This window comes from Podarcis raffonei, chromosome 1 (assembly GCF_027172205.1).
Source record: "Podarcis raffonei isolate rPodRaf1 chromosome 1, rPodRaf1.pri, whole genome shotgun sequence".
In the NCBI taxonomy this organism is placed as follows: domain Eukaryota; kingdom Metazoa; phylum Chordata; class Lepidosauria; order Squamata; family Lacertidae; genus Podarcis; species Podarcis raffonei.
The window spans coordinates 7,068,097-7,080,241 of NC_070602.1; the positions used below are offsets into that span (position 1 = coordinate 7,068,097).

Genomic DNA, 12,145 nt, shown 5'->3' on the forward strand with positions numbered 1-12,145 from the left:
GGTGGAAAAATGCAAAAGACAAAACTGCGTTTTAATTGAAGAACGGCAGAAGATGCAGCACACACAACTAACATCACGAAAGGTACATCAGAGATGTGATTCCAAAGAAAGCCAGGCGAAAGGTGGTTGCCGTTGGCTTTAATCAGTATTTTTAATGTGATCGTTAAAACTACACTTCAAACAAGGTTCCCAGGGTGGAATTCAAAGACTGCAGTGAAATAATCAGCTTGTTGTTGTTGTTTAGTCGTTTAGTCATGTCTGACTCTTCGTGACCCCATGGACCAGAGCATGCCAGGCACTTCTGTCTTCCACTGCCTCCCGCAGTTTGGTCAAACTCATGCTGGTAGCTTCGAGAACACTATCCAACCATCTCGTCCTCTGTCGTACCCTTCTCCTTGTGCCCTCCATCTTTCCCAACATCAAGGTCTTTTCCAGGGAGTCTTCTCTTCTCATGAGGTGGCCAAAGTATTGGAGCCTCAGCTTCAGGATCTGTCCTTCCAGTGAGCACTCAGGGCTGATTTCCTTCAGAATGGATAGGTTGGATCTTCTTGCAGTCCATGGGACTCTCAAGAGTCTCCTCCAGCACCATAATTCAAAAGCATCAATTCTTCGGCGATCAGCCTTCTTTATAGTCCAGCTCTCACTTCCGTACATCACTACTGGGAAAACCATAGCTTTTACAATACGGATCTTTGTTGGCAAGGTGATGTCTCTGCTTTTTAAGATGCTGTCTAGGTTTGTCATTGCTTTTCTCCTAAGAAGCAGGCGTCTTTTAATTTTGTGGCTGCTGTCACCATCTGCAGTGATCATGGAGCCCAAGAAAGTAAAATCTCTCACTGCCTCCATTTCTTCCCCTTCTATTTGCCAGGAGGTGATGGGACCAGTGGCCATGATCTTCGTTTTTTTGATGTTGAGCTTCAGACCATATTTTGCGCTCTCCTCTTTCACCCTCATTAAAAGGTTCTTTAATTCCTCCTCACTTTCTGCCATCAAGGTTGTGTCATCTGCATATCTGAGGTTGTTGATATTTCTTCCGGCAATCTTAATTCCAGCTAGGGATTCATCCAGCCCAGCCTTTCGCATGATGAATTCTGCATATAAGTTAAATAAGCAGGGAGACAATATACAGCCTTGTCGTACTCCTTTCCCAATTTTGAACCAATCAGTTGTTCCATATCCAGTTCTAACTGTAGCTTCTTGTCCCACATAGAGATTTCTCAGGAGACAGATGAGGTGATCAGGGACTCCCATTTCTTTAAGAACTTGCCATAGTTTGCTGTGGTCGACACAGTCAAAGGCTTTTGCATAGTCAATGAAGCAGAAGTAGATGTCTTTCTGCAACTCTCTAGCTTTCTCCATAATCCAGCACATGTTTGCAATTTGGTCTCTGGTTCCTCTGCCCCTTCGAAATCCAGCTTGCACTTCTGGGAGTTCTCGGTCCACATACTGCTTGAGCCTGCCTTGTAGAATTTTAAGCATAACCTTGCTAGCGTGTGAAATGAGTGCAATTGTGCGGTAGTTGGAGCATTCTTTGGCACTGCCCTTCTTTGGGATTGGGATGTAGACTGATCTTCTCCAATCCTCTGGCCACTGCTGAGTTTTCCACACTTGCTGACATATTGAGTGTAGCACCTTAACAGCATCATCTTTTAAAATTTTAAATAGTTCAGCTGGAATACCATCACTTCCACTGGCCTTGTTATTTGTAGTGCTTTCTAAGGCCCATTTGACTTCGCTCTCCAGAATGTCTGGCTCAAGGTCAGCAACCACACTACCTGGGGTGTACAAGCCATCCATATCTTTTTGGTATAATTCCTCTGTGTATTCTTGCCACCTCTTCTTGATGTCTTCTGCTTCTGTTAGGTCCTCTCCACTTTTGTCCTTTATTATGGTAATCTTTGTACGAAATGTTCCTTTCATATCTCCAATTTTCTTGAACAGATCTCTGGTTCTTCCCATTCTGTTGTTTTCCTCTATTTCTTTGCATTGCTCGTTTAAGAAGGCCTTCTTGTCTCTCCTTGCTATTTTTTGGAAATCTGCATTCAATTTCCTGTATCTTTCACTATCTCCCTCGCATTTTGCTTGCCTTCTCTCCCCCGCTATTTGTAAGGCCTCGTTGGACAGCCAATTTGCTTTCTTGCATTTCCATTTCATTGGGATGGTTTTCGTTGCTGCCTCCTGTATAATGTTGTGAGCCTCCATCCATAGCTCTTCAGGCACTCTGTCCAGCAAATCTAAATCCTTAAACCTGTTCCTCACTTCCACTGTGTATTCATAAGGGATTTGATTTAGATTGTATCTTACCAGTCCAGTGGTTTTTCCTACTTTCTTCAGTTTAAGCTTGAATTTTGCTATAAGAAGCTGATGATCTGAGCCACAGTCAGCTCCAGGTCTTGTTTTTGCTGACTGTATAGAGCTTCTCCATCTTTGGCTGCAGAGAATATAATCATTCTGATTTCGATGCTGCCCATCTGGTGATGTCCATGTGTAGAGTCGTCTCTTGTGTTGTTGGAAAAGTGTGTTTGTGATGACCAGCTTGTTCTCTTGACAGAACTCTATTAGCCTTTGCCCTGCTTCGTTTTGATCTGCAAGGCCAAACTTGCCAGTTGTTCCTTTTATCTCTTGATTCCCTACTTTAGCATTCCAATCCCCTATAATGAGAAGAACATCCTTCTTTGGTGTCACTTCTATAAGGTGTTGTAAGTCTTCATAGAATTGGTCAATTTCAGTTTCTTCAGCACCAGTGGTTGGTGCATAAACTTGGATTACTGTGATGTTCAAAGGTCTGCCTTGGATTCGTATCGAGATCATTCTATCATTTTTGAGATTGCTTCCCAGTACAGCTTTCGCCACTCTTTTGTTGACTATGAGGGCCACTCCATTTCTTTTGCAGGTTTCTTGCCCACAGTAGTAGATATAATGGTCATCCGAACTGAATTCGCCCATTCCTGTCCATTTTAGTTCACTGATGCCCAGGATGTCAATATTTATTCTTGCCATCTCATTTTTGACCACCTCCAACTTACCCAGGTTCATGGTTCTTACATTCCAGGTTCCTATGCAATATTTTTCTTTACAGCATTGGACTTTCCTTTCGCTTCCAGGCATATCCGCAACTGAGCGTCCTTTCAGCTTTGGCCCAGCCGCTTCATCAGCTCTGGATCTACTTGTACTTGCCCTCCGCTCTTCCCCAGTAGCATGTTGGACGCCTTCTGACCTGAGGGGCTCTTCTTCCAGCGTCATAACTTTTATATGCCTGTTGTCTTTGTCCATGGAGTTTTCTTGGCAGGGATACTGGAGTGGCTTGCCAGTTCCTCCTCCAGGTGGATCACGTTTGGTCAAAACTCTCCACTATGACCTGTTCATCTTGGGTGCCCTGCTCAGCATAGTTCATAGCTTCTCTGAGTTATTCAAGCCCCTTTGCCACGGCAAGGCAGTGATCCATGAAGGGGAAATAATCACAGCCATAAAATCACTAATCGGTACAATAAGGGAGCGGTCCAAACGCCCTACGAAGGCATGGATTTTAGTAATGCACAACGGAGGAGGATATGAGAACAACTTTTTGAAGAGTAAACCCACAAACAAAAACTGGCTGCTACCTCACTGCTGCACACAAACACGCGATGATCGCAAGGGCTTGGGTGATGGCGGAGAGCTCCGTCCTCATGTCAGACACTTGGAAACTGCAAAGGCATCAAAAGTCAAAATATTAGTAGTGCAATAGATAAATGCAGGTGTTGCAACAGCCGTCAGATCAATGCATCCACAAATCACGGCAGTACAACCGCTGGCAGAAAAATCACGGGGTCTCAGGAGCCATGGAGTGGAAGTCATGATGTCCTATTCTGACAATTGGGAAGACTAAGTTGATGCAAGAAGGCAGGCTTGTTGCTGGGGCCCTGCATGGCCCACAGTTGACACCTGCCCTGGCCCACCCTTTAAAGACGTATTTTGCCCGAGGTTCCAACGAATATTTGGCCGCTGGTTCCCACGGTGTTTCAGGGTGAAGTGACGCAGCCTGCGTCAAATTCAACTGTGGTTCCCTAGTCGTCTACACCGTCCAATTGCCATATTCATCTGCACATTAAAGGTAAAGGGACCCCTGACCATTAGGTCCAGTTGTGACCGACTCTGGGGTTGCGGCGCTCATTTCACTTAACTGGCCGAGGGAGCCGGCATACAGCTTCTGGGTCATGTGGCCAGCATGACTAAGCCACTTCTGTCGAACCAGAGCAGCACACGGAAACGCCGTTTACCTTCCCGCCGGAGTGGTACCTATTTATCTACTTGCACTTTCATGTGCTTTCGAACTGCCAGGTTGGCAGGAGCAGGGACCGAGCAACGGGAGCTCCCCCCGTCACAGGGATTTGAACCGCTGACCTTCTGATCGGCAAGTCCTAGGCTCTGTGGTTTAACCCACAGCGCCACCCGTGTCCCCATCTGCACATTAGTCCTCTCAAAAATGTGTTTAAAGATTGTTAAACTCGTTTTTTTGAAAAGCATCTTCTTTCAAAACATACATGTCCAACGTTACATCAGTATTTTCATTTTTAAATACAGTGAACGCTCGGGTCGCGAACGTGATCCGTGCGGGATGCATGTTCACAACCCGCAGCGTTTGCACCCTGCAGTGGCGCATCTGCGCATGCGAGGGTTGCGATTCAGTGGTTCTGCGCGTGCACAAAGCACGATTTAGCACTTCTGTGCATGCATGACCGCTGAAACCCGGAAGTAAACCATTCCAGTACTTCCGGGTTTTGGCAGGTCTGCAACCTGAAGGGTTTGTAACCCGAGGTATGACTGTACATTCTGAAACATGTGAAATGTCAAAATGTTTGGGAAGTGCAAGAGACCAGTGGATAATGAAGTTCTGATCTGCACGTCGGTTCCAGGAGGTACGAAGCTGGTCATCTGTATGAGAATTCACGGAGCATCCCTGCCCTGGAACAATGTTATTACACCAGCGATATTGTGGGAAGTCAAAATGCTGCTGCCTGCTGCAGCCGAATAATCCCCAGGGCCTTCTGTGTGGCTGCTCCAAAAATTTGGAGCTCGCTCCCTAGAGAAGCCATCCTGGCTCCCTCCTTGTTATCCTTCTGCCGGCAGATAGAGACCTTTTTATTCCAATGTGCTTTGGGGAACGGACCATTTTTCATGAAAGGGTTGGTGTGCTGTGCTGCTTTTATTAAAATTATTTGTATGATGTGTGTGTATATAATTTTATCAATGTTTAATTGGATTTTAAATGATTTTCCCTATGTTTTTAGCAGCTCCTATTTTTATCAATTGCCTTGAGTCCCTAGCAATGAAAAAGGAAGGGTATACATATAATACACATAACAACAACAACAACAACAACAACAACAACAAAACAGCAAAACAACCAACAACAACAACAACAATAATAATAATTTATTATTTATACCCCGCCCATCAGGCTGGGTTTCCCCAGCCACTCTGGGCGGCTTCCAATAGAATATTAAAATACAACAATCTATTAAACATTAAAAGCTTCCCTAAACAGGGCTGCCTTCAGATGTCTTCTAAAAGTCTGGTAGTCATTTTGCTCTTTGACAGAAGAAGAAGAAGAAGAAGAAGAAGAAGAAGAAGAAGAAGAAGAAGAGGAGGAGGAGGAAGAAGAAGAGGTCATCAATGTAGGATTTTGTTACGAGCCCTCCCAGACGATTCACTTACAGCAATATATCAGCCATACTCGATCCATTCTCTAATTTTGCCTACACAGAAAAGAAAAAAAAACTCAACAAATGCTGCAATAGGTTCCTGCCCTCTTTTTCCAGAGGTTAACCCCAGGATTTTAAATGGAGTCCATCGCTACATATTGTCAGAGGCAACTCCAAGGGCAGAAGTACACTTTATTTTCCCTGTCCTGAATTTGCGAACGTTCAGCTTTGTCGGAGGGTCCCAAGTTCTAGAAAAGGAGAGAGGGGGAAAAATCCCCATGCACTTTCTCCGCACATAAATTTTTGCGCCACTGCCATGTCCTCCCTTATCGCGGACTTTCCTCAGAGTCACTTGGTGCTGGCCCCAGTAACGTAAGGAGAGCCTACAGGATCAGGCCATCTAGTCCTGTTCTCACAGTGGCCAACCAGATGCCTGTGGGAAACCAGGGAGCAGGATTCGAACACAGGACCACCCTCCCCTCCTGCTGTTTCCAGACAATGCTCAGAAGCATTGCTGCCTTCAACTGTGGAGGCAGAGCGGAGCCATCTTGGCTCGCAGCCCTTGATAGATCTCATTTTCATTTTCTGGACCGAATCCACTACCTTTTCGGAAACTGCTAGCAGCTGGATATCAGATGGACACCCCCTGCCCAGGGCACCTCCAATCATAGCTGTCAACTTACAGATTTGAAAATAAGAGACCAGCAGCCTCGAAAATAAGGGATCAGCAGCCAAAATAAGGGATTTTGCAAGCACAGGTATGTTCAACTTCTGAGCCCCTCCAAGCCAAAGGCAGAAAGCCCAGCCAGCAGCCAAACGAAGCCTCAAGCGGTGGTTCCCACAGCGCAGCAGCCCAGCAAAGGGGATGCAGCAAGGAAAACCACCGTCACCTCTCCACTGGGAAGCGCTGAGCAAAGGCGAGTCCCCAGGCAACGTGGCCGATTTGATTGGCACAAGGCATACAAGCTCCACCCCCCAGTCGTTCTTAGACTCCTTATTGGGTGAGCAATGCAGCCAAACAACACAGTTGGAGCCTCCCTCCTTCCTGGCCGGCAGGGAGGGAGGGAGAGGAGCTGCTTCCTTTGAAACCCGGGAAATTTAAGGGACATCATCAATAAGGGACAGCAGCGGGACAGCGCTGGGATAAGGGACTTTCCCGCCAAATAAGGGACGGTTGGCAGCTATGCCTCCAATTCATTGCTTATGTTCAGCCTTCCCCTTCCATTGACACGAGCAGAGCAGAGTGTCACACCGCAGCTGTGACGGCCTCACCGGCCTGCTCATTTTCCCTTCGGAACAAAATAACTACGATTAAGTGGCACGAGGGAGATCGCATTTATTTCTCTAGCTACCAAGCGATTTAGCCACCCCGAAGAAGCAGCACAGGGGCTACGAAACCGCTATTTGAGAAATAACAATTTTTAAAGCTCTTCTGCCACCAGGATCCCAGGCTGTGCGTCTAAAAGATTCGGAACCACACGGACTCAAGATACAGAAGAGAAATCTTGTTCTCTGGAAGAGAGCTCCTCTCTTCGCCCCCCCCAACCCCCGGTTTACCAAATTGAAGGTTCCGTATTCTTCCCTGAGAAGATGGGTCGTAAATCCCTTAAGGGTTGTCTGGTCCCCCCAGGTCCAGCGAGCTTTGTTGAGGTAGGAAGAGGCAGGCAGGTAGAGATATGGCAGGCAGCCAGCCAGGAAGCAGAAAGTCAACTTTAGCATGTGGCCTGGGGTCAATTCCTGCACCAAATAAATAAATAAAATAAAATGTCAAATTGCACAATGGTGATTATTTCGGTTGGGTCGTGCCAGAACTTTGCCATTGGACATCATGGGTTGGGGGGGGGGGAAAGGCAAAGGAAACATATGTATGTATGTATATATATATATATATATATATATATATATATATATATATAAAGACACACAGAGAACTGATCTCTCAATTTGCACGTTAAGTCCCCGCGAAAAGGCGATGTTGAAAACGGCACCATCTCCGTGGATTACTCGGGGGAAATGACATCGCTCTGATCTCTTCTGCATGACAGGATGAGTTTTTAAAGTGAAGCGAATAATATTAGAGGCTCCCCGAAAGATCATGTTTGTGGCGCGTTTCGCCACTGAAACTGTGCCATGGGTGGCGGGAAACGCTGCAATGCGGAGATAAACCACTTTGCAATGATCAGAGTTGGCTGGTTTTCCACCTGCAACCCCCTTCGCCCATAATTAAATTAAATAACTAAGGCTTGTCCCCACCCCACCCCACACAACATGCTCTACGTCAATAGCTTGATCCCATTTATTTTTCTAGCTCTGGAGTGCCAGGACACAGCCGCACAGAAGGATTCAGAAGAGAATGGGTGTATGTCTAACTGTAAAAGACAACGGTTCTGTTTGCATGTCACAGTAAACCATGGTTAACGGTTTACAGATTGTCCTCTCCACTGGGTGAGAGGAACCACAAACCATGGCCTGCAGCTTAGCGTTTAGTCTGAAGCACTGACTATCATTTCTTTTGCTCACACCACAATTAGTAAGTAAAGAACAAATTTTGGCTTTACACTATGGCTTTTTGGGGAGCAGAGGAAACCACAAACCCTGGTTCAGACACCCCACTAAGCCTAACACTGGCAAACCACAGCTTACTGTGACAGGAAAACGCACTTAACAGGGCAACTGAAAAGATTATTGCATTCTTTCTGAGGCTAAAGTTAGACAAGCTCTTGAAGGAAGATGCTTATCAATAACTATTAGCAAAGCAGAACCTCCATGTTCACGGGCAACGGACCTCTGAAAACTGGTTGCATGGTTGTTGTTGTTGTTTTGTTGTTGTTGTTTTTTAAAAAACTGCACTTTAATACATAACAAGCAACCCATTCTAGATTGTAAGGTCCTTGGGAACAGAGACCAATTTTTTGCTGTCTGAAATGATAATAGGGATGATGATGATGATGATGATTTTATTATTTGTCCCCTGTCCATCTGACCGGGTTGTCCCAGCCACTCTGGACAGCTTCCAACAGATATAAAAACATAAGGGCTGTATTTTTATATATGGTTTTAATATGTTAAAAAAAACCTTTCCAAGCAGTGTATAGAAAACTAAAACAACAAATAATGTTACAAAAACACAGAATAAAACCATTAATACTAACGAATAAGGACTATTCCCAGTTCTTTCTCCTTCTGAGACACCTGCCAGCTTCCTGGCTCTCACCCAACACTCCACACATCTATCTTGGCTCTCTCCCAGGACAGAAAAAAATTCACAAAACCACCCCCTCCTCACAATAATGGGGGTTGCTGGAACCAATTGGCAAACCCCCTAACCCTTCACTGTAGGCTTGCTTTTATGGGCAGGTCCCAAGGGGGATAGCACTTCCTCAAACCACCCAGAGAAGTCTTCCATTTTGCACTCGGTCAGTTGTACTGCACGGGACCAGTTCCAAGTTACCTCCTCCAAGCCATTAGAATCTCCTCCTGCAACTTTGGGTGGCAAGCTCTGCCCCTTTCTGCATGCCCAGGTAAAAGGCAAAGGACCCCAGGACAGTTATGTCCAGTCAAAAGCGACTCTGGGTTTACAGCGCTCATCTTGCTTTCAGGCCAAGGGAGCGGCGTTTGTCCACAGACAGCTTTCCGGGCCATGTGGCCAGTAGGACTAAACCACTTCTGGCACAATGAAACACTGTGACGGAAACCAGAGCGCATGGAAATGCTGTTTACTTTCCCACTGGAGTGGTACCTATTTATCTACTTGCACTGGCATGCTTTCAAATTGCTAGGTTGGCAAGAGCTGGTTCAGAGCAACAGGAGCTCACTCCATCGCGGGGATTCGAACCACCGACCTTCCGATCGGGAAGCCCAAGAGGCTCAGTGGTTTAGACTGCAGCGCCACAGAGAGAAGGCTGCGAAGAGTGTCTGGCCATGCTCATCCCTAAACTCTCTCGGCCACCCAAGTCTTCTTTCCAAAGTGCATTGTGGGTACTCACCCTCTCCCTGAGCAAGTAGGAGAAAACCCACAGCGCGACACAAATCACATAGACGACGATGGTGTGCTGGTTGCACAAGCTGAGGCCGCAGCAGAAGGCGCCCGCTTTGCAGATCTGCAAAAAGGAAACGAAAGGAGCATCTAATCGTGGCTTTTTAAATTGGTTTTTCAGAACGTAAGAAGAACATGCTGGATCTGGCTAGTCCAATTTCCTGCTCCCACGGTGACCAACCAGATGCTTGTGGGAATATTTTATTTAGAAATACAATAGTCAGATGGATGGGCTATAAATAAATTGCTGTATTCTTATTAGTACAGTGGTACCTCTAGATACGAACGGGGTCCGTTCCGGAGCCCCATTCGCATCTAGAGGTAAACGTAACTAGTGATGGCACGTCTGCGCACGCGTGCGTCGCTTTTCACCGCTTCTGCGCATGCGCGTGACGTCATTTTGAGCGTCTGTGCATGCGCAAGCGGCAAAACCCGGAAGTAACGCGCTCCGTTACTTCCGGGTTGCCGAGGAGCGCAACTTGAACTCGCTCAACTCGAAGCGTATTTAACCCGAGGTATGACTGTAGCAGCTGTGGGTTTAGAAAGAGGCTCTGGTAGCAGGTGTTGCGGAAGTCTCTGGGAATAAGAGCAGGGATGATGGGATAGATGGACTTTTGGCCTGATCCGGCAGCCGAGCTCTTCTCATGTTCATAGGAGTTGCTGCCTGTCCGAGCAGACTATACTGGGCTAGATGGAAAAGCAGTCTTATGCGGTAGGAAGAAGTTTTCCGCATTCCTACAGGAACAAATCCAGGTTTAGTGGAAGAGCATCGGTTTTAAATGCAGAAGGGGCCAGGTTCAAAACTTGGCAGCACCTCCAGGTAGGCCGATCTGAACCTCAGGAGTGCTGCTGCCAGTCAGGGTGGGCAATACTGAACTAGATGTCCAATGGTCTGACTCAGTAGCAGACAGTTTCGTCTGTTCCAGGTGTCTTAAACCATCATGTGCAGTTCGGCCCGAGATAAACCTTCCCAGACTCAGCTTCTTCCAGATGTTTCGGACTACAACTCCCATCATCCCCAGCCATCACGGCCATGCGCTGATGGGGTCTGTAGTCCAAAACATCTGGGAAGGCTGAAATCCAGAACGCGGCAGCCAGACTGGAGACCGGGAGCGGTCACCGAGACCATATAGCACTGGTCTTGAAAGACCTACATTGGCTCGCAGCACGTTTCCGAGCACAATTCAAAGTATTGGTGCTGACCTTAAAAGCCCTAAACGGCCTCAGTCCAGTATATCTGAAGGAGCGTCTCCACCCCCATCATTCTGCCCGGACACTGAGGTCCAGGTCCAAGGGCCTTCTGGCGGTTCCCTCACTGCGAGAAGTGAGGTTATAGGGAACCAGGCAGAGGGCCTTCTCGGTAGCGGCACCCGCCCTATGGAATGCCCTCCCAACAGATGTCAAAGAGAACAACAACTACCAGACTTTTAGAAGACATCTGAAGGCAGCCCTGTTTAGGGAAGCTTTTAATGTTTGATGTATTACAGTATTTTAATATTTTTTTGGAAGCCGCCCAGAGTGGCTGGGGAAGCCCAGCCAGATGGGCGGGGTATAAATAATAAATTATTATTATTATTATTATTATTATTATTATTATTATTATTATTAATTGTAGGCTCGGGTTGCTTCCATTAGTGGTGTAGGTGGGGAGGGAAATAATCTATCGTGATGTCTTTTGATCGTGAGCGGTCTACCTTTGATCTCTCCTTGGCGGTCACAGCCTCCCGGAAGCGCACGCAGAGAGCCATCAGCAGCCCCACAAACAGATTGTTTAAGCTGAAAACCTCTGCCGTGATGGACCACTGCCATGTGAGGCGAGAAAACGAAAACATCCCCACAGCAAAGATTCCTGCAGCATGCTTGCCAGAAAGCCTGCAAACACAGATAACAAGAAAATGTACCGTCTCCTCCAACAACTCTTAGTACACACCCCACCCCTCACACGGAAAAACAAAATTGAAGGAGCCTTCGTTGTCCTTCTGGGCTGCCGCCCCCACCCATCTAGAAACCCACAACAACAACAGCAGCAAAATACACCTTTCTGGGGGGGACGCACCCACTGCAAAGCTTTTCTTGTTTGGGGTCTTTTTAAAAACATGCCTTAATCTGGACTTCTGGATCAGTTCTTGATTACAAGCGTTCAGCTCTGAAAGGCTTGGAGGAAGCAGGATCCATTGGTTGAGAGTTCAGAGAGAGCAAGTGAGGGCTGGAGACTCTGTGCATGCACAGGAGTGCTCTCTCTCTCACGCACACACGCGCACACAAAAACACCCGTTGCAATAGCTTTCTCACATCAGTTTCCAAGCATCCTGCAGCAGCTCCGGGTTCAGCAAAAGTGTGGTTGAGGGGACCTTCATTCATCGATGAAGGGAATTTCTCTTTCTGCACATAAGTTCTTTTACTACACATAACTGTGGCATTATGG

At 46.7% G+C, this 12,145-nt stretch overlaps 1 protein-coding gene across 6 annotated transcripts in view; it reads right to left on the reverse strand.

Moving 5' to 3' along the window:
* Window positions 1-12,145, reverse strand: part of TMEM260 (transmembrane protein 260) — an 87,406-nt gene that overhangs the window by 42,841 nt on the left and 32,420 nt on the right. For 4 of the 6 annotated variants that reach the window (XM_053393949.1, XM_053393862.1, XM_053393674.1 and 1 more), the window contains 5 exons: window positions 11,415-11,592; window positions 9,671-9,784; window positions 7,242-7,421; window positions 5,698-5,738; window positions 3,603-3,686 (listed from right to left, as the gene is read on the reverse strand). In XM_053393949.1, coding sequence (XP_053249924.1) covers window positions 3,603-3,686; window positions 5,698-5,738; window positions 7,242-7,421; window positions 9,671-9,784; window positions 11,415-11,592 — 597 coding nt within the window. The remainder of the gene's footprint in view (window positions 1-3,602; window positions 3,687-5,697; window positions 5,739-7,241; window positions 7,422-9,670; window positions 9,785-11,414; window positions 11,593-12,145) is intronic. The other 2 variants (XM_053394041.1, XM_053393768.1) reach the window with 1 other exon arrangement.